Source organism: Podarcis melisellensis, assembly GCF_964234715.1.
Source record: "Podarcis melisellensis genome assembly, chromosome: 11".
Taxonomy (NCBI): domain Eukaryota; kingdom Metazoa; phylum Chordata; class Lepidosauria; order Squamata; family Lacertidae; genus Podarcis; species Podarcis melisellensis.
The window spans coordinates 63,292,238-63,318,162 of NC_138543.1; the positions used below are offsets into that span (position 1 = coordinate 63,292,238).

The window sequence follows — 25,925 nt, forward strand, 5'->3', positions numbered from 1 at the left end:
CGGGCGGGTGGGGAGCGCCACACCAGTGTCTGCTCAGGTGGGGAGCGGCAGAGAGCCTTTGCCTGTGGATGATGAGCATTGGGGCGCCTCTGGGAGAGCAGGTGATGCATCGCCTTCTCCCCCCCCCCCCCAGCAAGCAGCCCACACGCAGGAAGCCCTCGAGGAGTCTGCGCAGATGATGAAGGAGGCCGTGGAGGACCTGACGGCCACCCTGAACGAGGCGGCCAGCGCAGCAGGCGTGGTTGGTGGCATGGTGGACTCCATCACTCAAGCCATCAACCAGGTGCGACTCCTTCCCCAAAGCGCAACTCTTTAACTCTTTAAGTTACAGATTATCTTGTCCCATAAATGTTTCAGAAAGAGAAGATGTAGATCTTATACCCATAAAGTATTATTACGTGGCATTTGAACATGATTTCAGTTCCTTGGCTCAAACAGCCTTGGTCAGAGCATTTGCGTGACTTTATCCCAGAGTGATTTGGTCACCAGACCTTCTGTCTGATTGCTGTCAATCGCCATGTAATGATCTGTCAGCAGAGAGCAATCAGAACAACGGTCAATCTGGCCTTTCCTCTCGCTGGAAGTCGATTGTGTTTGCTGGATTGATTTCCATTCCACGTCTTCTCCCTTTTACGTTGGAATTCCCGGTGCCTTTGTTCCAACCCACCACCTTGGATTAAACGGCACTCCCTTCCAGGCTTCCCCCCACAGGGTTGTCTCCAGAAAGGCCTTGGGAGCTTCTTGGGTGCCTCTTGGGTCCAGGGGTGGGCCTCCTGCAGCAGAGACCTCAGAGGCCAAGGTGCTTGCAGGGCCAGCAGTGGAGCTCAGCTGCTTGGGGGTCAGAGGCAGCCTTGGTGTCCTCTGAAAGGGGACGTTTCTCTTTCTTCCCACCCAGCTGGATGAGGGCCCGGTGGGAGAGCCAGAGGGGACCTTTGTGGACTACCAGACCACCATGGTGAAGACTGCCAAGGCCATAGCTGTGACCGTCCAGGAGATGGTGAGGCATTGGGGGTGTTGTGGGGGGATCTGGGCCAAGCCCCTCTTCCTTCTGCCAGGATTTGGGGGTGCCCCTCTCTTCTTCCCCCTCCAACTGTCCCTCCTCTCTTCCAGGTCACCAAATCCACCACCAACCCGGACGAACTGGGCACCTTGGCCAACCAGCTCACCAGCGACTACGGACAGCTGGCGCTGCAGGCTAAGCCGGCTGCCATCACGGCTGAGAACGATGAGGTGAGGAGGGGGGACGTCCCTGGTGGTTGGGCAGTGGGACAGGCATGTGGTGGGGAGCTGGTTGGTTTGCCCAGAGCTGTGAGCCTTGGCCTGGCAGGGCATCAAACGTTGGGTTCTTCTGCCTTCTCTTCCTGAACCCAGAAGCGCCCCCAAGTGGGTGGGCTGAGAAGGACCTTGTCACCTCTGGCGGCTGGAATGGGGGAAGGGGTGGCTGGAGGTCTTGTGGGGCTGGGGGAGAGAAGCAGCGGCCGCACACGGAGGTGTGGGCAGAAAATGAGGGCCACGCAGCCAGTCTCCCACAGCCTTCTTTCCCCTCCAGATTGGCTCCCACATAAAGAACCGGGTGCAGGAGTTGGGCCACGGCTGTGCGGCGCTGGTGACGAAGGCGGGAGCCCTCCAGTGCAGCCCCAGCGACACCTACACCAAGAAGGAGCTGATTGAGTGCGCCCGCAGGGTCTCCGAGAAGGTGCCTGCCTGCCTGGGCTTGGGGGGGGGGAGGGAGGCCAGGGCCCAGGGGCACCAGCACCCAGTGGCCTCTGGGAAGAGGAGCTGGCTCTGCCAGCTGGGCTCTCCCCTCGGAGGCAGCAGTGCTTCCAAATGCCAGCGGCCAGAAGCCGCAGGTGGGGAGAGCGGCTCTCATGCTCAGATCCTGCGTGCTGCTTTCCCTTTGGGCATTTGGTCAGCCACTGTGGGAACAGATCCCCTCCTAACATTTTCCCGCACCAACACACGCCTGCATCGTCTCCTCCCCCTGGGATCCTCTCCTGGGACGGTGTTGGGGGTTTGCCCAGTGCCGATGGGAGGCCAAGTGTCCTCTCTCCCTCCGCAGGTATCCCACGTCTTGGCCGCCCTCCAGGCAGGCAACCGGGGAACCCAGGCCTGCATCACAGCAGCCAGCGCTGTCTCTGGCATCATCGCGGATCTGGACACCACCATCATGTTTGCCACAGCCGGGACCCTCAACCGCGAAAACGCAGAGACCTTTGCCGACCACAGGTAGTGACCCCCAGCGGTTCCTGTGCGGCCTCCAACAGGCCTTCCAGAATTCCTGGCCACCTCTTAACCCCCCACCCCATTTCTTTGGCAGGGAGGGCATCCTGAAGACGGCCAAGGCACTGGTGGAGGACACCAAGGTGCTGGTGCAGAACGCCACGGCCAGCCAGGAGAAGCTGGCACAGGCTGCCCAGTCCTCTGTGGCCACCATCACACGCCTCTCAGAGGTGGTGAAGCTGGGGGCCGCCAGCCTGGGCTCTGAGGACCCTGAGACGCAGGTAAGGGCCACAATGGCTGGCTCTGTCCTTCCCTTGACCACCCAAGGGCTCTTGCGCTCGAATCTGGCTTCCCGTGGGGGGACCCTCTTGGGCCTGATCCAGCTGCAGGCTCTGCTCATGTCCTCCTTCTCTCCTCTCTGCGCTCAGGTGGTCTTGATCAATGCCGTGAAGGACGTGGCCAAGGCCCTCGGGGACCTGATCAGCGCCACCAAGGCTGCCGCGGGCAAGTCTGGCGATGACCCAGCCGTCTACCAGCTGAAGAACTCGGCCAAGGTAGGAGGCTCTGCAGCAGGCCATGGGCATGTGGGGGGGGCAGAGTGGGGTCTGTAGGGAGGGCAGGCTCCTCAGAAGGGGGTGGGCTCTCCTTCCTTGGGGGTTTTTAAGCAGAGCTTGGATGGCCACTGCTCAGGGGTGATTTGGTTGTGACATGGCAGGGGCTGTACTGGATGACCCCCAGGGGTCCCTTCCCCCTCTGCAATGCTTAGATTCTATGGTCACACAAGGGAGGAAGTTCCCCCAGGGCGGTAGGGAGCAGGGAGCCCTCTTCCTCCCTCCCAAGGCCACCCTTTTTCTGCTTGGCAGGTGATGGTCACCAACGTCACGTCGCTGCTGAAGACGGTGAAGGCCGTGGAGGACGAAGCCACCAAGGGGACCCGAGCGCTGGAAGCCACAATTGAGCACATCCGCCAGGAGCTTGCGGTGAGTGTGTTGGCGGGGGGGGGGCTGGGGCTGCTGCCCCCTTGCTCTGCCCCACCCTCTACCTCCTCCCCTGGCCAGGCTGACCACCTCCCACCCCCCGCAGGTCTTCTGCTCCCAGGTGCCCCCCGCCAAGACCTCGACGCCAGAGGACTTCATCCGCATGACCAAAGGCATCACCATGGCGACCGCCAAGGCTGTGGCAGCTGGCAACTCGTGCCGGCAGGAGGACGTGATCGCCACGGCCAACCTGAGCCGCCGCGCCATCGCCGACATGCTGCGCTCTTGCAAGGTGGGGAGCGGAGGGGCGTGCTCATGGTGGGGGGAGCTGAAGGGGGGCATCTTGGGAAACAGGTGGGCCAAGGTCACAGGACACCTTTGGATGGTCAGCGGAGGGCTGGGGGGACAGTGCATTTACAAGGCTCCAGGTGCGAATCCTGAAATTCTGAGTGTTGGACTGGAATAGGGTTGCCTTATTTTGAAGAGCGAAAAAGAGGACATGGAGCCCCCTCACCTTCCATGGCACACACACACTGGGCACACTGTACCCTCAAGCATGTTTCCAGTGAAAATAGGGACATCCTATTCAATAATAATAATTTTATTATTTATACCTCGCCCACCCAACTGGGTTTCCCCAGCCACTCTGGGTGGCTTTCAACATATATAAAAATATAATAAAACATGGAACATTTATAATCTGCACAGGGCTGCCTTCAAATGTCTTCTAAAGGTTGTATAGTGACTTATCTCCTTGGTTTGGAGCTTTTAGGGGGGGAAATGGGGTGCCCAATGCTTCTGCCATTTCCTCCACTCTCCCCCCCACAACCCCCAGCACTTTTCAGTCTGCTAAGATTTCGAGATGTATAAAATAGGGCACACACCCCCACACACAAAAATGGGGAGGGGGGGCTTTTCCTGGCCTTCCATTAGAGCTGTGCATTTTAACTTATATTCAAGAAGTGTGTTTAGAGAAAGCCGAGGTGAGTTGGTTCATCTCCAAATGCCCCCCAAGCTTTTAATTAGGACAGAGAGAGCTGGGGGGGGGGAGTCCTCTTTCCTAGCCAGCGCTCTCTTTCTTTTCTCAGATCTTTCTGATATTGCAAAATAGAGTCAGCTTAGTTGCAATCAATGGACAAAGCCCTGGGGTGGGAAGGGGAGACAGAGCAAGAAGGTGCCAGCAGAGACCCCCCTCCAGGGAGTTTTTCCCATCTGCTCACGGGCAGCTTACTGGCACCAGTATGGCCAACAGAGGTCAGGTCTAGGACCAGTAGCAGCCAATCTGCCGTTTGATGATGAGCCCAATCCCAAAATGCACCATGTGGGCGCACTGTAGAAACAGGAAAAGGTTAAGAGTGATCCTCACATGCACACTTCCTGGCTTTTTTTGCAAGAACCCAGACATTTTGGCAAATTCAAAAAATCCGCCCAGACTGAGATGTTGCACCCCAAAAAGAGGACCTGTCTGGGGAAACCAGACATGTGTCAACCCTAGACTAGATGGCCTTTGGGGTCCCTGCCAGTTCCACAATTCAAAGGAGGCTCAGCCAGGATCTTGGAAGAGCTTGTAGCCAGAGGGGCTCTCCAGATGCTTCTCTCCTGTGCCCAGCGAACCTGTGCCCAGTGCCCCAGCCCTGGCACCACCCTGCCAGGCTCCTGCATTAGGCTGTTTCTCACCCGTGGGGCTTTTGCAGGAGGCTGCCTACCACCCAGAGGCCAACGCGGAGGTTCGGCAGCGGGCACTGCGCTTTGGAAAGGAGTGTGCCAACGGTTACCTGGAGTTGCTGGAGCACGTGCTGGTGGTGAGTGCATGTGCCTCCCTCTGCCCTGTACCCTGCGTGGCAGAGGCTGGATCTCGGGGCGGGGGCCCTTTGCCCCCCCAGCAGCCTCCTCCTCCTCCCTGCTCACCCCCTTTCTCTCTCTCTCTCCTCTCTCTTTTTCTTCTGGGCAGCCTGTGAGTATGGAGTGCCCTGCATGGGAGTGTGTGGCACCTGGGGGGGGGGGGCGTTGCTCACGCGCATGGGGGGAGAGTCTCCTGGCAGAAGGGAGGGGTGAGCCAGGCTCTCCTGCCCCCCTTAACTCTGGGCCCTGCTGTGTGCCTGCCGTTCTGCTGTGCTGTGTTGGATTCTGGGATGCCGTGGCGAATAACTGCGGGGAGCCAGTCCTGGCTGCAGTGTGGCTAACATCTCACTTGGGTCAGGGGTGGGCAGTGGTGTTCTGGGTTCTAATCCTGGCTCGGCCATGACTAGCTTGAGCCGGCAGTTTTGCCTGCCTCTCTGTGTTGCGGGAAGGAGGGGCAATAGAAGGTCTTCCCATTCTCAGGGGTGCAGCCCAGATGGTTTCTTGCTCCCCGGGGTCAGGGCAGCTGGGATTCCTGCACTGCAAAGGGTTGGACTAGATGAGCCCTTGGGGTCCCTTTAAATCTTGCGATTCTGAGATCTGAGGCCAAGCAGCCTCCCTTAGAGGTGTCATTGAAATTCTACTCAATATTGATCCAGAGCAGAACTGTGATGTGTAGTTAGCAGAGCAACAAGCACGTTGCAGATTCCCAAAAAATAGACCGGAGGCAATTATATTTCATCCAGCAGAGCTTTATTGCTCCTGAAGGCAAATGAGCATCATGGTCACAAATCCAATACATTCAGGACTGGCCCTGACCATAAGAAATCAAGGTGCAGCAGACTTAACTAAAACTTAAAATAGTTTATAATAGTCTAAACCATAACACTAAGCATACAGAACACCAGAAGGAAAAGAGATAGAAAAACAGGCTCCTTCTGGCCTCTTATTATTGTCAGCATGACCTTGACTGAAAGAGATAAGAGAACCAGTTTACGCCAACTGTACTCAGCATCTCTGAAGGAAGAACCCAAACATCATGAACCTTCTGCCTGTTTCTTTCACGCAGAGAAGCTTCCAGAACCTCTTGAATTCAGTAGAATAGGAAAGATCTTTCTGCACATCAGATCAATACTTTCTGCACTAAGCAACGCAAACGGACAAGAGGTGCCCAGCCTGCTCCAGGGGAGGCAGCTTCAGGGTCTCCCTGACCCCTTGCTCTGCTGAGGCTGGGCAGCTCATGGAGCCGGGAAGTCTGTGCGGCCTTGAACCTCCATTGCTCTTCTTTCCACCTTCTCCCCTCCCTCCTTCAGCCTCTTGCACCTTCCTTGCCCCTTTCCCCAGGCTTCACCCCCTACACCCCCGGGGGGCCTCCCGTGTGGTTCTTTCCAGGGTGTCCACGTCTTCCATGGCCCCCACCCCTGGGTGCCCTACTGCAGGCGAGTCCCTGCCAGGGGGACCCCTCCCCTCCCCAAGACATGCGCCACCTTCCGCCCTGCCCCCTGTGGGTCTGGGCACGGCTCACCCCTTGCCCGTCCGTCCCCCCCGCTCTTCCTCCAGATCCTCCAGAAACCAAGCCATGACCTGAAGCAGCAGCTGGCCGCGTACTCCAAGCGAGTGGCCGGCTCAGTGACGGAGCTCATCCAGGCAGCGGAGGCCATGAAAGGTGCGTGGTTCCCCCGGGGGGCCCCCGGCTTCCCCTCTCCGGAAAGGACCCCTCTGAAGCAGGAGAAAGGGAAGCCAGTGGGGGGCAGAGCAAAATGGGTGGGGGTAAGGGAGGGGTCTTCTTGGGGCTCCCGAGGGAGGGAGGGAGGGAGGAAAGGCTCTCTGTCCTCCTGACTCCTGCTTCCCTCTCCCACCAGGGACAGAGTGGGTGGACCCTGAGGATCCCACCGTCATCGCAGAGAACGAGCTGCTGGGCGCCGCTGCCGCCATTGAGGCTGCCGCCAAGAAGCTGGAGCAGCTGAAGCCGCGGGCAAAGCCCAAGGTGGGTAGCTGGGCTGCCCCCAGGAGGGCCCCCAGATGCCACCCTCACCCGTCTGCCCAGGGGCTGCGGCTGGAGGCCACCCTAGTCCCTCCCAGGGGTCTGTTGGCCTGGTCTCTGAATGTGGGGTTTGGGGGGGCTTCGAAATCCTGCAACAATGCCAGGTGATCCCCCCCTCTCTCCCCGCTGACTCTGCTCTCCCCCCAACAGCAGGCAGACGAGAGCCTGAACTTTGAGGAGCAGATTCTGGAGGCTGCCAAGTCCATTGCGGCTGCAACCAGCGCCTTGGTGAAAGCAGCCTCAGCCGCCCAGAGAGAGCTGGTGGCCCAAGGGAAGGTGAGTCCTGTGGACGGGGGGGGGGGGGGGACAGTGGCTCATGTTCTCCTGTCCTGCCCCCTTTATAAAGATCTGAGGAATGAGATCATCACCCCCACTCTTACTTACCATCCCAGGCCGCCCATCTGAGGCCACATTGCTCTTTCTTTTATCAGATCAAAATGATCAGACAACCCCAAAGGTTGCAGGGTTGATCAAGGGCGCAATGAGATTAAGGGCCACTATCTGAAGGATAATCTTGGTCATTTGGTTGCCCTTTTTACCCATTGCTGACTTTTTTTATTTGTATATGTTGCTTGTTTTATGTTGCCCTGGCCGTTGGCTAATGCAAATAAAGTTTATCTATCTATCTCTCTGTCTGGGGGGAGGCCTGGCCTCTTGGGGACCATCTGGGCTCACCCCCCTCCGCCTTCTCTGTTGCCAGGTGGGTGCCATCCCTGCCAACGCCCTGGACGACGGGCAGTGGTCCCAGGGCCTCATTTCAGCGGTGAGTACGAAGGGGACCAAAGGGGGGGGGGAAGGAGGCTCCTTTCCCCCTGTAGGGGCCGCAGTTCCCACTTGCAGCCACTTTGCAGGGGAGCCTGAGTGAGCTGCCGCCGGCTTCCCCCTCCGCTCACTCGCTTTCCTTCCTCCCCTGCCAAGGCGCGGATGGTGGCCGCTGCCACCAACAACCTGTGTGAGGCGGCCAATGCGGCTGTGCAGGGCCACGCCAGCGAGGAGAAGCTCATCTCCTCCGCCAAGCAGGTGGCTGCCTCCACCGCCCAGCTGCTGGTGGCTTGCAAGGTCAAGGCGGATCAGGACTCGGAGGCCATGAAGCGCCTGCAGGTGAGCAAGCGGGGAGGCCGGGGAGGAACACCCTCGGGAACACCCAAGTCGGGCGCAGGGGAGGGGGCCGCTCGGCTGATGCTGCCCACCTGCCTTGCGCCCTTGCAGCACAGCCCTGGGAGGTGGCACAGGACGGCCTTGGCCCTCGCTTTGTGACTTGCATTGCAGGGGTGGACTAGATGACCCTTGGATCCCTTCCAACTCTCCAAATCCTGGGAGCAGCAAGTCTTCAAGGGTGGGCAGGAAGGGCTTGTGGGGGCCATGTCTCCCCTGCCCCCCACGCTGCCGACCCCTCCCTCCCCCTGCACCCTGTGTCCAGCATAAGCTAAATGGATGTGGGCAGGGGAAATGGGCGAGGGTCCTGCAAAAGGACAGCGCAGGGCAGCTCTGCTCTCCTGCAGTTCATGCCTCGCGATGTGGCTGTTAGAATATTTTGCCTTCTAGGAAGGTTTTATTTCCAGACTTAATCCCACCCCCAACACCAAAATAATAATCCCAAAAGTTTCCTGCGTCTGGTTTGGGGCAGGCAGCCAGGGCTGGTGGGCCTCCTCTGGCCAGCCCCTTCCCGCCCCCATGCCTGTATCCTGGGGGAGAGTCCCAGCCCTCTTTCTCTCCCCCCCCCCTCCAGGCCGCTGGCAACGCCGTCAAGAGGGCATCCGACAACCTGGTGAAGGCAGCTCAGAAAGCAGCTGCCTTCCAGGACCAGGAGAACGAGACGGTGGTGGTGAAGGAGAAGATGGTGGGCGGGATTGCGCAGGTGAGTCCCCAGGGAGGGCTGGGGGGAGGACAGGGGGCCGAGGCTGCCTTTGCAGGCAGGTGGGACTCTGGCCCCCCCAGTGGTTGCAAGCAAGGAAGGGGGGAGTGCCAGGTGCCCCCCCCCCAGTGCAGGCGCTGCTGGCAAGCAATGGGGCAGCTGCTCCCCCCTCCACCTGACGGTCTCCCCTGCTCCCCCCCCCCAGATCATTGCTGCCCAGGAAGAGATGCTGCGCAAGGAGCGGGAGCTGGAGGAGGCGCGCAAGAAGCTGGCCATGATCCGGCAGCAGCAGTACAAGTTCCTGCCCTCAGAGCTGCGGGACGAAGGGCCAAACTGAGCTCCGCCATCGCCTCTGCTCCTGAGCACCGCCGCGGCCCCACCCTGCTCCCCTATTTAATGCCGACACCCCCGCCCCCAGCAAGGACCAGCCAGGCCTCCTCCCGAGCAGGAAGAGATGGGGGCCTGCCACTGCCCACCCTGCGCCTACCCTGCCCCACGGCCCCCGTCACGTGCCACGCTCTGGACTGCCCTTCCAGGGAGAACGTCGGGAGGGGGCAGAGGCTCCCCAAGTCCCCTCGCCTTTTCTTCCGGGAATCTTCCTTCCTTGTGCCTTGGCTACTCAGCCTGCCTCTCGCTGTGGGGGGGGGGGTCGCTGCCTGTGGCCTGACTGTGCAATGTGGATTAGCCTCCACTCCAACCAAATATTGGGTGCCTTAAATGGGAGCCAGGGGGGCTTGGAGGCAGCAGCCCCCCTCAGCCCCCTCTCTGCCTGCTGCCCCCCAGGCCTCTGCACCCCACTCCTCTCTTGTCATAGCTGCTCTTTGTTCCCAAGTGCCTGCCTGTGTGGGCCCAGAACACACACACCCCCCCCCGGTTCTGGCACCCACTTGCCTGCCCCCCTCCAGGTCCTGCCCTGAACCCCCATTACAGCAGCAGCAGCAAATTCGCTTTGTGCTGCAAACCCCCAAACCACAAGGCTCGACACCCCCTTTTTTTGAAACCCTCCCCCCCCCACTTGCTGAGGCTTCTCACCTTTTGTAATTTTGATACATCCATAAGCCGCCTGTGTCCTTTCTATGTCAGGGAATCCAAGGGAGGCGGGTGGAGGGACTCCTGTGTCCCGGGGGGTTGAGCTAGATGACCCTTAGGGTCCCTTCCAACTCTGTACAGTTGCATGAGTCTATGGATTATGGGGTGTGTGTGATCAGCACACAAAGAACCAGACACGCCCCCACCCCACCCCCCAGGCCTGCAAAGGGCCTGCCTTGAATAAACTGGCTTCCCTGCAACTTCCGTCTCTCAGTGGTGTGGAACAGGTGCAACGCCCCCCCCCCACCTTTGGGTCTCTCTTCCCCACTCGACCATCCTGAGGGTCATGCATGGGGCTCAGCTGTGGGGAAAGAAGAGCCGGAGGAAGATTGGAAAGAGTTTCAGAGCCAGTCTAGTGCCTGCCTTATTCTCTGCGGCCGTAAGCAGGGAGCCCCGCCCAGCCCCACTCACACATCCCGCTGGCAGCCTTGTCCCTCCCGTCCCAGGAGGTGTCACTCCCATTTGCTCCTCTGAGACACGGGGGGGGGGGAGTGGCTCTCTTTGCAGAACATGCACAAATGCTGGGCACCCAGCCCCCCTGGGCAATCTCAACTGGTCCTCCCTTGACCTTTGGCACATGTCCTTGAACCCCCAGTAAGGGTGTGTTTACTCCGTATTACAGATCTCCCTATCTCGGGGACTGTCCCCCTCCATATGCAGACTCATGTCCTCTGGGGGCAAAGTTGTCTGCTCACACCAATCACAGGCAATATATACAGAATAAGGACATAGAAGAACAAGCCTTGCTGAAGCATAGCCAGCATGGCTTCTGCAAGTCAAGTTCTGTCTCATGAACCTCTTGAGAGACAGCCAGGCTTTGCACTTGGGCAGGAAGAACCAGTTGCACATAGATATGGGGGGGGGCACCTGGCTTGACAGCAGTACATGAGGACTTGGGGGTCTTAGTAGGCCATAAGCTTGGCATGAAACAGTAGCAAGATGCAACAGCCAACAATGCTCATGCTCTTCTAGGCTGCACCAACAGAAATCTCGTGTCCAGATGGAAGTCCTAGCACTGCCCTCTTTGACCTTGGTCAGAGCACACTTGGAGTCCTGGGTCCAGTTCTGGGCACCCTAGTTGAAGAGCCAAGCTGGAATGTGTAGAGAAGGCGACTGAGATGATCAAGGGTCTGGAGACCAAGCCTGGGGAGGAACGGTTGAGGGAGTTAGGAATATTTAGTCTGGATAAGAGGAGAGACTGAAAGGAGACATGGCGGCCGCCTTCAGATAGCCATAAAAGGCTTGTTCTTTCCTGTTCTGGGGTGTAGGACCCAAACCAATGGATTCCAATGGGCATAAATGAGTTTCTGACTAAACAGGAATAACACTCTGATGGTGAGAGCTGTTCAAGATTGGAATGGACTCCCTCAATATGCTGGGCTCTCCCTTCCTTGGAGGTTTTGAAACAGGTCAGCTGGGCATCGGTCTGGGATTCCTGTGTTGCAAGGAGTTCGGCTGGAGGAGGAGAAGGATTTATTATATTTCTGTACTGCTCTTCATCCAAAGATCACAGGGTGGTTTACAACATAAAAACACAAACATCCATACCATAATAGCAGAGACATTGCAACACACACAGTTTAAAAGGCCTGGGAGAAGAAGAAGGCAGGAGTCCCTTAGTTCCCACTGGCAATAATTGAGTCTCCCACCTTCTTGGAGGAAGCGCTGCGCAGGGAGGCCAGCCAAGCTCCCCCAGGAAGCGAGAGGATGAAGGCGCCCCCAGAGCCTCTCTGCCCCAGGACACTCAGTGCAGCGCAGCCCCTCTCTGCTGCAGGAAGGAAGAAAGACTCGGTTCTGTGTGGCTTGGCTTCCTCTGCAGATGGTGCGGAGCGACCTTGGGGGACCAGCATGGGGGGGGAGTCCCCATTTGGGAAATTGGGCTGAGGGGGTGGAGAAGCCCCTTGGCGCCCTTCTCTTGCACAGCCCAGAGTTGCCTCTAAGGCCACCTAAGGGGGTGGGGGCGCCTTCCTGCAGACGAGGGGAGGGTTCAAACCCCTTGGCTGCCACTGTGACAGCCAGGCCTCCGGGGAGCTTTGCCCCAAGGGAGGGCATCCAGCAGTCCTTCCTCCAGCCCCAGCAGCAAAGCTCCCACCTGGGGGGGGGCGGGTAATGGAGACGTCCAGGGTGCTGGGCCAGTGGTGGTCATCATTGTCTTTTCTAGCGCAGTGCATCATGCAAAGTACTTTACAATTCTTTCCGTTTCAGATTGTCACAACAAAACCTGTAAAGAAAGGCGGGCTGAGAGGGAGCCCCTGGATGGCCATGAGAAGTTGGGCTTGCATGGCCCAAAGTCTTTACTGGGGCTACTGATATGATCCAGGCATAGTTAACCCTTGGAACTCCCTCCCACAGGAGGCAGGGATGGCCGCCAACTTGGATGGCTTTAAAAGAGGATTAGACAAATTCATGGAGGAGGAGAGTCTCTGGATGGCTCTGCTCTGCCTTCTGAATGCCAGTGGCTGGAAGCTACAGGAGAGGCCTCTTGGGCTCAGATCCACCCTGTCTGCTGGTTTCCCATGGGAAAACTCTCTTATCTGCTGTGAGAGCAGGATGCTGGGCTAGAAGGCCCATTGGCCTGATCCAGCAGGCTCTTCTTGTGTTCTTAATGCAAAGGACCCCTGGACAGTTAAGTCCAGTCAAAGGCGACTCTGGGGTCGCAGCCCTCATTTTGCTTTCAGGCCGAGGGAGCCGGTGTTTGTCCACAGACAGTTTTCCAAGTTGTGAGGCCAGCAGGACTAAACCACTTCTGGCATAGTGGAACACTGTGACAGAAGCCAGAACGCGCGGAAATGTTGTTTACCTTCTCTCCACAGTGGTACCTATTTATCTACATGCTTTCGAACTGCTAGGCTGGCAGGAGCTGGGACCGAGCAACAGGAGCTCACCCCGTCGTGGGGATTCGAACCGCCAACCTTCTGATCGGCAAGCCCAAGAGGCTCACTGGGTTAGACCAGGACACCACCTCCATCCCTGTTCTTTATGTGCCCCCTGCCCAGCTGGTGACCCCGCTGGCTTGGCACCTCCCTGCCTCTCTTGCAAGGAAGGCCTTCTGGCCCCACAAGACCTCACCCACTGCACTTCCTGAGCCCCACATGCAGGGCTCTCCCTCTTCTCCCTCATCTGCTGCAGTCCTGAGGCATTTATTATGGGAGCGTCTCCTTAGCAGTTGCAGACTTCTGTAGCCTGGAAAGAATGCCAGGTATGGCATGGCGCTGCAAACACAGGAGCTGCCAGGGCCAAATCTGGCCTCCTCCCAGAGGGGGAGGGGAGCCCCTCTGTTTGTTGGGCACCTCAGTCCTGGCTCCTCTGTGGGGGTGACACCAGGCTTGTCTTGGCAGTGAAACAGCCTGGCCAACCCTAGCTGGCAAAGGCTCCTCTCACCTGACTGGGCTGCCCAGTTTGGGAGGCTGAAAGGAAGGAAAGACACGGGGTATTTTCTAGGCTTCTGAGGGGAACCAAACTGAGGGGCTCTTGGCCACCCACTCCCATCCCCACTTTGTATGCAGAAGGAACAGAGATCACCATGGACGGCAGTTCATGCCTCTTCCACTGGGAAGTGCAGCTTCTTACAAGCCAGGGAAGCCGCTCCAGCTTCTGCTGAGCCAGGCACAAGATTCCTGGGGTCTTGGCCCCCAACCAGGGTCTGTGTCTCTTCCTGCTTCTTGCTCCCCAGCAGCCCACAGAGTCCTCCCACTCCTTCCCAGCACACTTTTAGATTTCAAAAAGGACAGATTTTCCTGTGACATCATGTCCCCATGTCCCCATCCCCTTGGCAACCTGCCAATTCATTCTCCACTCCTGGGGGCACAGTTCTTTTGCATTGCCAAGGTCCTGAATGACTCCATGCTGGTCCCCCATTGTTGCTCAGTGGCTCTGCAAGAAGAACCCATGGATTCTGGCGCAGTTCTGCAGCTTGTCTTTTCCCTTCATATCCCAAATATTATCTAAATACTACCGTTTATTACTTTCTAATATTCACTAACAGACTCTGGTCCCCCAGCCATAACACTATATATTTTACAGTACTTTCATATTGTGAGTCATCTCAAATAAAGTCGTCTTCATTGCAGTTCCTGAGGCCCACTGAGGCTGAGGGGTTCTTGTGTCTTTCACAGAGCCCTTCCTGGGTCTCCTTGCATGCTGCACTCAATCCTCCCTGCAATAGCATCCTGGGGCAGAGGACCCAAGGGAGCTCTCCTCCCCCCACATCTGAGCCGGGCCTGTTCTTCTCCCTTCCTCTGAAACCCCCATCTCTTGGGGGGGGGGGCTTTTGCTGCTCCTGCCATCAGGTCCCCAGAGAGCTGTTCCCAGGAGATGGGGAGAAGCCCACAGAGCAGGCCCTGCTCCCCAGGCAGCCGGAGCTGTGCCAGAGGTGACGTTATTGGCATGGGGAGGTGGTCCTAATCCTCAGCTGCCTGCGCTGAGCCCAGAGCCAGAAATAGCCCCCCGGGGCTGATCTGAGAGACAGGTGGGCCGGTGGACAGGCAAGCAAGCAAGCGGGTGCCCCAGGAGGAAGGCACCCCTTCCTCAGCCCCACACCTGTTCCTGGCTCGTCACTCCGAGGGGAATTAGGGAGAGCAGGAGGCAGAGGAGCACCTTTGCTGCCCACGTCGTCCTGGAGCTGCCAGCAGCGTGGGGCACACTCTGCCCTCGGTCGCTGAACACACATGCAGCACCTGCTGTAATTAGACATTCATTAGCAGAGAAGATGGAACAGTTTGGAGGCGATGACAGAGTTTATGCCATTTAAACAGGGAGCTGCAAATGGAGATGCTCCCATGGTAGGAAAGTGGTTTCCTTTTTTTTTTTTTTTTTTTTATAAAATTTTTTATTCATTTTAAACAGTATAGAAAACAAAATAGACAATAAAATAGAAAAAGAAAAAGAAAAACATACAAACAAACATACATGACTTCCCCAAACCTTCCCATCACTGCACCCTTATTTTTTAAATTAGCTTTAAGCAATCCTTCTTTCAATTTTAAAAGAACAACTTTCTTTAAATTTTCTTAAGTTTAGATTTTAACAGCTATAAATTCTCTAATTTCATAGCCCTTGACATCTTCTCATTCCAAAATTTTACAAAAATTCTTAAGATACACTTTAAATTTTTTCCAGTCCTCTTCCACCGTCTCTCTCCTCTGGTCGCGGATTCTGCCGGTCATCTCTGCTAGTCCCATATATTCAATCACCTTGATCTGCCATTCTTCCAGAGTAGGTAGCTCTTGAGTCTTCCAATACTTTGCTAGAAGAATTCTTGCTGCCGTGGTTGCGTACATGAAAAAAGTTCTATCTTTCTTTGGAATCATTTGATCGACCATGCCCAGGAGAAAGGCCTCCGGCTTCTTTGCAAATGTCCACTTTAGGACCTTCTTAATTTCATTATAGATCATTTCCCAGTAGGCCTTAATTCTTGGACAGGTCCACCAAAGATGATAAAAGGTTCCTTCACATTCATTACACTTCCAGCACTTGTTATTGGGCAGATGATATATCTTTGCAAGCTTGACTGGGGTCATGTACCACCTATAGATCATTTTCATTATGTTCTCTTTTAAGGCACTACATGCCGTAAATTTGATGCCTGTGGTCCATAACTGTTCCCAGTCTGCAAACATAATATCATGTCCGATATCCTGTGCCCACTTAATCATTGCTGACTTTACTGTTTCATCTTGAGTGTTCCATTTCAGCAACAAATTATACATTTTAGACAAATTCTTAGTATTGGATTCCAATAGCTCTGTTTCTAACTTTGACCTCTCCTTCTGAAATCCTAGTCTCCTGTCTTGCTTAAATGTCTCATTAATTTGATGATAATGTAACCAGTCTCGAACTTTAGATTTTAATTTCTCAAAGCTCTGTAATTTAGGCTTTTCACCATCGTATTCTATAATTTCATAATATTTTGGCCAATCTGATTCCATATTAAGTTTTTTTACCGCCTTGGCTTCCATGGGTGACAACCACCTGGGGGTTTTATTTTCCAACAAATCCTTATAACGAATCCATACATTATATAATGCTTTTCTGACAATGTGGTTTTTAAAGCCTCTATGAACCTTTACCTTGTCATACCACAAGTATGCATGCCAGCCGAAGTTATTATCATATCCCTCCAAATCCAAGACATCTGTATTCTCAAGAAGTAGCCATTGTTTCAGCCAGCAAAATGCTGCTGCCTCATAGTAAAGTCTTAAGTCCGGCAGAGCAAAGCCCCCTCTATCCTTTGAGTCAGTTAAAATCTTAAATTTTATTCTGGGTTTTTTGCCCTGCCAGACAAATTTAGATATATCTTTCTGCCACTTCTTGAAACAGTCCATCTTGTCCAAAATTTGTAGTGTCTGGAACAGAAACAACACTCTCGGCAATACGTTCATCTTAATAACAGCAATTCGGCCTAACAAGGAGAGTCTTAGTCTAGACCAAATGTCAAGATCTTTCTTCACTTCCAACCAACATTTCTCATAATTGTCCTTAAACAGATTCATATTCTTAGATGTTAAATTCACCCCCAGATATTTCACTTTTTTTGTTATTTCCAAACCCGTTTCCCTTTGGAAGCTATCTTTTTCCTCCATTGTTAAATTTTTTCCCAACACCTTTGTCTTCTGTTTGTTTAATTTAAAACCTGCCACTTGACCAAATTTTTCAATAAGTTCCAATACCCTTTTTGTACTGGCTTCTGGTTTTTGCAAAGTCAAAACTAAGTCATCTGCAAATGCTCTTAACTTATAATGTTTAGCTCCGAGCTGTATCCCTTCCACCAGCTGGTCTCTTCTAATCATGTTTAACAGTACCTCCAGGACCGATATAAACAATAAGGGGGATATTGGGCATCCCTGTCGTGTCCCTTTTTCTATCGGGATCTCATCCATCACCATACCATTCACAATTAATTTAGCCTTTTGCTCAGAGTATATTGCACCTATACCATTTTCAAATTTTTGGCCTACCCCCATCCCTTGCAGATTCTTCTTCATAAAACTCCAACTAACGTTGTCAAAGGCTTTCTCCGCGTCCACAAAGATCAAAACTGCTTTTCTGTTTATGTTCGTCTCTAAAAGCTCCAAAATGTCTATAATGTTCCTCACATTGTCTGACATATATCTCCCTGGGAGAAAGCCTGTTTGGTCTTTATGAATCTCATCCAATAACACTTTTTTCAATCTTTTTGCTAAAATGTCTGCAAAGATTTTATAATCCACATTTAATAGTGAGATAGGGCGGTAGTTCTTAACTTGGTGCTTCTCAGTTTCTGTTTTCGGTATGAGTGAGATAAATGCTTGCTTCCACGATTCAGGAGCCTTTTTCCCCTCCATGATTTGATTACACACTTCTTTCAACGGTTGTATTAGCCATTCCTTAAGTGCTTTGTAGTACCTCGCGATCAATCCATCTGGTCCTGGTGATTTCCCCAATTGCATACCCTGAATGGCACCCTCTATTTCTTGGTCTGTAATTTTCTCATTCAAAATCCTTTTATTATTTTCACTAATCTTTGAAAGTCCATATTTTTTAATAAAATCTTCTATCTCTTGTTCATTCTTTGGCCCTTGTGCATATAATTTCTTAAAAAAACTTTGAAAACAATTACTGATCTCATTTGGTTTACTGATAAGTTTCCCCTCTACCTCGAGGGATGTTACCGTGTTCAGCTTTTGCCTCTTTTTCAATTGCCATGACAGCAGTTTCCCACATTTATCTGCTGACTCAAAAGTCTTTTGCCTCATTTGTTTTATTTTCCATTCTATTTCTTGATTTATCAGTTCCATATACTGGGTTTGTTGGTACTTTATTTCTCTTAAAATCTCTTGAGACTTGGGTTTAGATCTCAATTTCTTTTCTCCTTCTTTCATCTGTTCCCAAATTTTTTCTTTTCTCTCATTCTGTTTTTTCCTTTTTATAGAATTTTGTTGGATTAGGAAACCACGCATCACGGCCTTGCTAGCATCCCACACTATTCTTCTTTCCACATCTGATCTTAAATTCACCTCGAAGTAGTCTTTCAATGTCTTTTGGGCCTTTTTGTAAATAGCATCATCTCCAAATAGGGTGTCATTCATTCTCCATCTGAAGTTTCCAGCTGTTGTCAGTTTCATGTCCATCCTTATTGCGTTATGATCGGAGCAGGTTTTTGGGCAGATTTCTGTCTTTTTAACCCTTGGTGCCAGATTGCTAGAGATCCAAATTTGGTCAATCCTGGTCCAGGTCATCTTTGCTTCAGAGAAGAAGGTCCCCTCTCTTTCCAGGGGATTCCTTGTTCTCCAAATATCAATCAAGTCCATGGTATCAGTCAGCTCGAAAAAGGTCTTTGGTAATCTCCCATCTTTAGAAATTATTTGTCTTTGCGCTTTGTCCATGTTTGTGGAGACGACTCCGTTCATATCGCCCATCATTATGATTTTAAAGTCCATATAGTCCATTAAAGTCTCATGCAACTTCTTAAAGAACTCTGCCTTCCCCTCGTTAGGTGCATAAACTCCTACAATCAAGATCTTTTCTCCATGTATTTGAATTTCCACTGCCAGATATCTTCCTTGTTCATCCTTAAAGATCATTTTTGGTTCTAATCTTTCTTTAACATACATCACTACCCCTCTTTTCTTAACTTTGTCTGACGAAATGAATTCCAATCCTAATCTCTTGTTTATCAGTAATTTTCTATGTATCCTGGCAATGTGGGTTTCTTGCAGACATATTACATCTAAATGTTCTTTCTTTAATATGTGAAATACTTGACCTCTTTTTCGGGGGTGGTTCAGACCATTACAATTCCAACTCAGAAGTTGCAGAGACATTTTGTTACTGGGCTTCTTTTCCACCGACTGCTCCAAGTGCTTGCTCCTCGTCTGTCGGTGCTGGGGTCAGGCCAAATGATAAGTTTGTTATATCCAATACCTCCCTCTCAGTCACGGTTCCTTTTTGGAAATCCTCAGCGTTTCTTTCGAGGAATTGATCTTTCTCATGGATTGTTTTGATTTTAATTTTCTTCCCTTTGAAGTTGAAGGACAACCCCTGTGGGAACTCCCACCTGAATCGGATGTTATTTGCTTTCAGTAGGTCCACTAGGTCTTTAAATTGGGCCCTAACTTCCAAAAAGTGTTTAGGGATATCTTTGAAGATCTGTATTTGGGAATTTTTGATGATCAAAGCCTTCTGGAAGTGAAGGTTCAATAATTTATCCCTTTCTTCTTTGGATCTCAACGTGATTAAACAGTCCCTTGGTTTCTTGCCTTGTTTCCTGCCAATCCGGAAGGCTGTGGTTATTGCAAATTCATCTTCCTCTCCTTCCAACTCATCCGTCCAGAATTCTTGGAATTTGTCTGTGAGAAATTCCCCAAGGTTGTCCTCTTCCTCCTCTGGTACCAATCTTAATTTCAGATTCTTGCTTTTTCTCTCCAATTCCAAAAGTGCCAAAGTAGCATCGTGTTCATGTACTTTCTTTGCAATAGGTGCAAATTTTCCCCTGGTTTCCTCGGCAGTGCTCCTAGCGGTCTCAGCTATTCTCCTTGTCTCAGTACTTTCCTGAATTAAACGGTTAATAGAGTCAGTATTTGAAGATATTGCCGTTGTGTTCAGGTCAAGTCTTGTTGTCAGCTCCGTCAGTTTCTTAGAGTTCTCTGTTGATTGCTTGGTAAGTGCTTCTAAGGATTGATTTATTCTGAGCAGAGCCTGTGTCATAGAATCCATTGATGCCGATGTGCCTTTTTCCTGCGCAGCTGTAGCTCCTGTTAAAGAGCCTCTTTTTTGAGCTTGCTTTTGAGCTTGTTTTGTTTTGCTTCTTGTTGATATCTCTTCCAGTGGAGTGCTCATCTCAAGGTCATTCACACAGGAAAGTTGTAAATGGAAAGTCCCACTTTCCTGCCTTGATTTTCTGTTTTAGTCCTCTAGAGGGAGAAGTTGTATCCAAATAACTGTAACAAAGAGACAGGGGAGCCAAAAGCCATGCAAAGTCCCAAAAGAAAAAGTTTATCCAACAGTCTTACTTTGTTGCTACTGAAAAGTTACAAATTTTGCCCTCTAAAGTCCCTATACTTTTGTTTCAAAAGAGATCTTACTTTGTAGCGCCGCTTTCTTTTGACAGTTCTCTCCAGGCGCTCACCTCTCAGGCAGCCCGGCCAGGGGTATCGACAGCGGAGAGTTTTCCTTTCTAAACTCTCTTCAGTTAGCAGGTTAAATTCAGTCAATCTTCTTCCCCCTCTCTCCCGCTCAAAAAAAAAAAAGGGGGGGAGATCACCTCAGATGTCAGGCTTAACAGTTTTCAAAATAAGGGTTCCTTTTAAATATAGCTAGTTCCTTTCATTGCTACTTAAGTCGTGCAGTTCCGGGAGGCTGACTTCCTTACTTTTTCGCCTTCCCGTTTTCAGCCAAATCTTCTTAATTTACTGAGTCCGTTAACTTTATATTTGCCGTTCTTACTCACGGGTTGTTGTTGCCAATTAGTCGTTTCAGGAAGGAATCGGCGCTCTCCGTTAATGGCGACGCGGCTTCGCTCCGCAAGCTGGGTTACGATCCTCAGCACCGCGCTCACACCCGGTGCCGTTCCGGAGCCTTTAAAAAGGCTCTTTCACGATACCGGGGGGCGCAAAGGTGCCCACCGAATCTCCTTGTCCACAGGCTTCAGCGCCTGTGATTTTAGGGGTCCCCCGCTCGCCGTAGCGGGACAGACCCGAACTTACGGAGCAGTCCTGCTTCAGAGCTTGAAGCAAGGACCGCCATTAACGCTGGCGCCGACCGGAAGTTCAGGAAAGTGGTTTCCAGTAGAAGGAGTCCTTTCTGGGTCTAGCACTGACCCTGGCCTGGCCTGGGGCTGGGCAGAGCTATTAACAAGTTTGCACAGCCTGCAGAAAGGGAGGTTTCATAGAGGGCAGAATAAATATTTGTAAGCAGCTCTCAGCAGAGGGAGCTGGGCAGGAAAGGGCCCCGCAGCCCCACCCGGCAGGCAGCAAAAGGCACTGCATGCAGGACCATGTAGGAAGGGGCTGGGCTTGTCTTAGCCCTTGTGGGCCAGAAGGCCCCATAAGGGGTGGAGGGGCAGGAGCTGCAGCAGGGTGTTCCCTGGGGGTCCACATTGCCAGCAGGCACACACCAGCAGTGGGACTGTGGAGGACATGAGAAGGGTCTGCTGGATTAGGCCAAAGGGAGCCCACCTAGGACAGCATCCTCTCCTCACAGGGCCAACCAAGTGCCCGTTATGGAAGCCCACAAGCAAGACCCAAGCACAAGAGGACTATCTGGACCCCCCCCCCGGCCCCTGGTGGCTTCCAGCAAGTGGTGCTCTGAAGGCTCCTGCCTCTGACAGTGAAGGGAGAACATGTCTCAGAGTGGGGGGGTGGATTTTCCATGCTTAGTAAGGAGATGCTGCCACTCCTGGGCCCAGCTGTGCCTTCCTCCTTGTCTGAGCTCAGATGGAGAGGGTGGGGGCCCAGCAGGCCATAGAGCTGCCTCCCTGGAAGGTCCACGCAGCACCCTCCCTCCATGCATTGTGGAAGGGAACCAGTGTGTTCTGCTCCATAGAGATTTTGACAGAGGTGGCAGACTGTGTGTGTAAATCGGCTGCCTTTTGCTTTCCTTGCTGCCTGGTGTCATATAATCTTAGAAGTGTAGAGTTGGAAGGGACACCCGAGGGTCATCTAATCCAACCCCCTGTGATGCAGGAATCACAACTACAGCATCCCTTGGCTTCTGGTTCCTGCTTGCCTTAATGGAGGCAGCTCCTAGAATAGCGGGAGATTGTTAGCAAATAAAAAAACAAGGATGATTGAGGGTAATTATCCTCGCAAGTTCCCCCCAGGGACTGGGGGGGGGGGACAGCCTTCACTCACAGTTTGTCTGGATACCTGGCTCTCACTCTGGCATGGAATGTGGGTTTCTTCCCTTCCCACAAGAATTTGGAAATCTCTCTTTACCATATCTTGAGGCAGCCCACTTCACCCAGTATTGGAATCATTTGAAATAAAAAGATTAATTTTGGAAGCACGTTCATCTTTATAAGGGAAATCCTGCCCAGAAATGTTAACTTTAGTTTACTCCAGGTTTCAAGGTTTTTTCTAATCTCTAACCAAATTTTTGTGTAGTTATCCTGAAATAAATTTATAAATAAATTTATATTTTGGGGGTGATCCAAATACCCAGATACTTCACTTTTTGATAAATTTTCAGGCCCTATGTTTTTTTTTAAACCATCCTTTTCCTTTGTTGTTACATTTTTAACAAGCAATTTTGTTTTTGTTATATTCAGCTTAAAGCCTGTCACTTCTCCAAAATCTTTAATCAATTCCAGCACACTTTTCAAACTTTTTTTAGGGTTTTCAGTCATAACAAGTAGATCCTCATCAGGAGAGGTCCAGATTGAGGATCTTGAAGAAGTGTGTGTGTGTGTGTGTGTGTGTGTGTGTGTGTGTGTGTGTTTTCTAGGCTAAGGAGGATTTGGGATGAGCCACAAGGAGCCATAAGGCCCCTTCTGAAGCCTGGTTGTGGCTGTCAAACGGGATGATTCACTGACTTCCTAACGCATGACTCTGCTTCTAAAAAGCTCTGCTATTGCCTGCAGAAGATGGTGCTGATGAGGGCCAGCCAGGGAGCAGCTCCTCCATCTGTTACCAGAGAAACTCCTCAGGCCACAAAACCATCACACACACACAGAGAGAGAGAGAGAGAGAGAGAGAGAGAGAGAGCGCGCGCACTGGGGGCCACTTGTCTCCTGCCTCCTGCAGCAAGGCAGCCAAAGGGACAAATCACAGCATAGGAAAAAGCAGTACTAGGGAGTGAGGAGAAATTAAATTCAGTTCACATTTAAAGGAGGATCAATCAAATTTGCACTTTCCAAAACAATAGTAGAAAGGAAAAACAACTTCCTTATTTCTTATTTCTTATTAATAGCTACAAGCTTGGTGGATCAGGGGAAAGCTTTGGACGAAGTTTATCTTGATTTCAAGAAGGCTTTCAACAAAGTCCCGTATGATATTCCTGGTAAAATGTGGGCTACATCCTTTGTGGATTTGTAGCTGGTTGACTGAACCCAGAGATTCTTTGTCTCAGCATCCATTGGTTTGGAGAAGTCCCCTTGGAGCTTTCCACAACAGTCTGGTTCCATCCCAGTCCAACCCTAACCCTTTTGTACAGTCCCAACCTGACCAGTCCAAACCCCTCTTCCTGACACCCTAATCTCATCCATGCATTGAGACCCCCAAGCTGTGCCTGTCCGTCTGGCCTGCGCATGGAGCAGGTAGCATTTCAGAGAAAGCTACCTTGAGGTCTTGGCTTTCAGCATCCTACGCTGGGCTTCCAGGACCTCATGTCTTTGGTGCCAGCAGGCCACCAACTCCTCCCCAGCCCGATCTCCTAGGCTACCTATGCAAGGGACAAGGGCTGCTGAAGACGTCCAGCTGGATCCGTCCGTGTTGCGATGTTCTTTCAGGCCAGGCCGTGATAATCCCACAGCCCCTCTGCCACCAAGCCAAATGCCAGACTGGCAGGGCCTTTCACCAGGGAAGCAAGGACTCTCCTCATCTCCCCCACCCTCCCCTTGGCCACAGTGCTGGGTCAGCCCCCAAGGGGGCAGTCAGCCCCCCTGGCAGAGGCCCAGGAGCCCAGCCCTCCCCCTCCTCTCCAGCTGTCCTCTGATCTTCTGACACGGGGTCTCATCCAGATAGTGGTGATTACTCAGAAGGCCAAACTCAGTACAGGAACTAGCTCTCTGCATGCCTTGACACTTGGGCGTGGGTGTCTGGCTCCTTGTCTCTGGCTGTGCCCCCACCCCACAGCCCCTTGCCCTTCAGGCAGAGGGCATGGAGGAGCCCAGGACACCCAACACAAAATCAGGTGCAGAAAAGAATCGGGACTCCCTCCCAAGGGGTTCCTCCTCCAGGACCCCTCAAGCCTCTTGTGCAGCAAACAAGCAAAGCGGCAAGGCCGGGTGGGGAGGGGTCTTTGCTCTATGGAGGGCTCTTGTGATCCACCAGCCAAGATGCCCCACAGCCACACTGCCTAGAGCCAAGGGCCCCCCGGGGCCTCATTCAGGCAGCAGAGCTGGGGCTGAGCACCGTCACACTGAGGGCCCATCAGTGGAAGGTGTGGAATGGGTTATTGATGGTTAGGAGGAGATATATTAATTACAATTTATCCCTCCAGTCTCCCACGTGTGGCAGCAAAACAGAGATGCTTGAAACTAGGCTGCCAAGCAGTGGCGTAGCGTGGGGGGTGCAGGGGGGCCGGCCGCACCGGGCGCAACATCTGGGGGTTAGGGTTAGGGGGCACAAATCCACGGGTTAGGGGGCGCAAATTACTTGCCTTGCCCCGGGTGCTGACAACCCACGCTACGCCACTGCTGCCAAGCCTTATCTTTTCTGAGCAATCCCAGCTAATGAAGGTTAGCTGGCTTCCCCCTCTTAACAAAGAACTAGGCAACAATTTATAAAGTCAGCTTAAAAATGGTGTTTACTTACTTAACAGTCTTGCGTTGGATCAGAGTAAAACTATGCAGGTAAAACACTTCTAGGCTACAAAATACATCATTGATTACAAACCTGGAGTCTGTGCTCAGGGAAGCCACCAAGAGACATCTGTCTGCCTCGAAGATGCAGAGAAGTGTGAGAGTGACTGGAAGCAGAAGGGCTCTCTTGTTTCTTCCCGCTGCTGCAAACAAGGGAGATGGCATTGCCCAGAGCTCTCTCCCCAGCAACGAGTCAGGTGGCTCTGTGATCCTTTGCCCCTCAACTTACTGTCGAGAATATGTGTTGGTCTCCCACAGAAGGAACCCCCATTGCCTGCTGGGATGAGGGGTCCCAGTACAGCCCCCACAGCCGCTTCCTCTTGGGCTGGCAGCTAATTCACCCCACAGTGCCTGGGCTTTATACCCCCTTAGAGGAGTTTCCATAACGCCAGGCTCAGCCCCCTGACAAGACCCCCTTTCTGGCCTCCCACATTGTCAGCTTCCCTCTGTAAGCTGCTCAGGCACTGTCTTCCTGACCCTTCTGCTCCTCTTGCCTCAGCACTGTGCCCCCCCTTTCTGTGGGGCATTTGTCAGTCCTGGCACCTGCCTGCTCCCCTCCTCTTACAGGGAATGGGTTGGGTGGCAGGAGGCTGGCATTACACACAACCTCAGCACCTGGCGAGGAAGAGCTGAGCACCAAGGCCCAGCAGCCTTTGCAGCTCACAGGATGTGTTGGCGCAGGCAGGGTTTTGAGTGTAGGGGGCAGCAACTACTGCTGCTTCCAGGATCCCGTCTGGCATCATCCGGCTCCTGTCCTGGCCACCCCATTGGGCCACCTGCAAGAGGTCCCTCAGGATTTCTGCTGATCCTAAGGATGAGCCGCCTTCCAGCCTCATGGTGCTTCTGGCTCTACTGCTTGGTGCCAGTCCTGTCCCGTTGTGTGGCTTCTGGTGCCAAAGCTAGGACTGTGCTGTTGTGACACAGAAGTAATGGCAAAGCATGATTCATCTGTAGAAAACCCACAAATACAGGAGAAGGCTAGGAGGGGCTACTAGCCACAATGGCTATGTTCTGCCACCATGGTCAGAGGCAGTAATGCTTCTGAACGCCAGTCACTCAGGGTGGGGAGTCCCTGCTTGTGGACTCCCACAGGCAACTGGCTGGCCGCTGTGAGAACAGGAGGCTGGTCTGGATGGGCCTGATCTCGCAGGTTCTTTCCCCCCAAATTCCCAACCCTCTTGGTACCTGGCAGTTGGGAAGACAGGACTAGGAGACCTGGGAGGAAGCAACACTGATGTTTTGGATGCACACAAATCCTAATGAAAATGAGGGCTATTTTGGAGCAGCAGGACCTCAGAAGCAAGATGATTTGGAGAGGTGGTGGTGACACAGACTGGAAATCTCTAGCTTAGAGAAAGATCCCCAGCGATGCACATCCCTGCCCACAAGTTGGGGGATGAGGAG

At 52.7% G+C, this 25,925-nt stretch overlaps 2 protein-coding genes across 4 annotated transcripts in view; one reads left to right on the forward strand and one right to left on the reverse strand.

Moving 5' to 3' along the window:
* The window catches only part of TLN1 (talin 1), a 50,351-nt gene extending 40,127 nt beyond the window's left edge, over positions 1 to 10,224 (forward strand). For all 3 annotated transcript variants that reach the window (XM_081929526.1, XM_081929528.1, XM_081929527.1), the window contains 17 exons: positions 134 to 283; positions 896 to 997; positions 1,111 to 1,230; positions 1,550 to 1,696; positions 2,060 to 2,226; positions 2,318 to 2,501; positions 2,649 to 2,774; positions 3,084 to 3,200; positions 3,304 to 3,489; positions 4,892 to 4,999; positions 6,597 to 6,702; positions 6,899 to 7,023; positions 7,231 to 7,356; positions 7,781 to 7,843; positions 7,999 to 8,181; positions 8,810 to 8,938; positions 9,141 to 10,224. In XM_081929526.1, coding sequence (XP_081785652.1) covers positions 134 to 283; positions 896 to 997; positions 1,111 to 1,230; positions 1,550 to 1,696; positions 2,060 to 2,226; positions 2,318 to 2,501; positions 2,649 to 2,774; positions 3,084 to 3,200; positions 3,304 to 3,489; positions 4,892 to 4,999; positions 6,597 to 6,702; positions 6,899 to 7,023; positions 7,231 to 7,356; positions 7,781 to 7,843; positions 7,999 to 8,181; positions 8,810 to 8,938; positions 9,141 to 9,272 — 2,271 coding nt within the window. In that variant the 3' untranslated portion in view covers positions 9,273 to 10,224. The remainder of the gene's footprint in view (positions 1 to 133; positions 284 to 895; positions 998 to 1,110; positions 1,231 to 1,549; positions 1,697 to 2,059; positions 2,227 to 2,317; positions 2,502 to 2,648; positions 2,775 to 3,083; positions 3,201 to 3,303; positions 3,490 to 4,891; positions 5,000 to 6,596; positions 6,703 to 6,898; positions 7,024 to 7,230; positions 7,357 to 7,780; positions 7,844 to 7,998; positions 8,182 to 8,809; positions 8,939 to 9,140) is intronic.
* The window catches only part of LOC309380190 (lysozyme C-3-like), a 138,520-nt gene continuing 119,822 nt past the window's right edge, over positions 7,228 to 25,925 (reverse strand). The window contains exon 5 of the transcript XR_014172710.1: positions 7,228 to 7,239. The gene's annotated coding sequence lies outside the window, so the exon portion shown is untranslated. The remainder of the gene's footprint in view (positions 7,240 to 25,925) is intronic.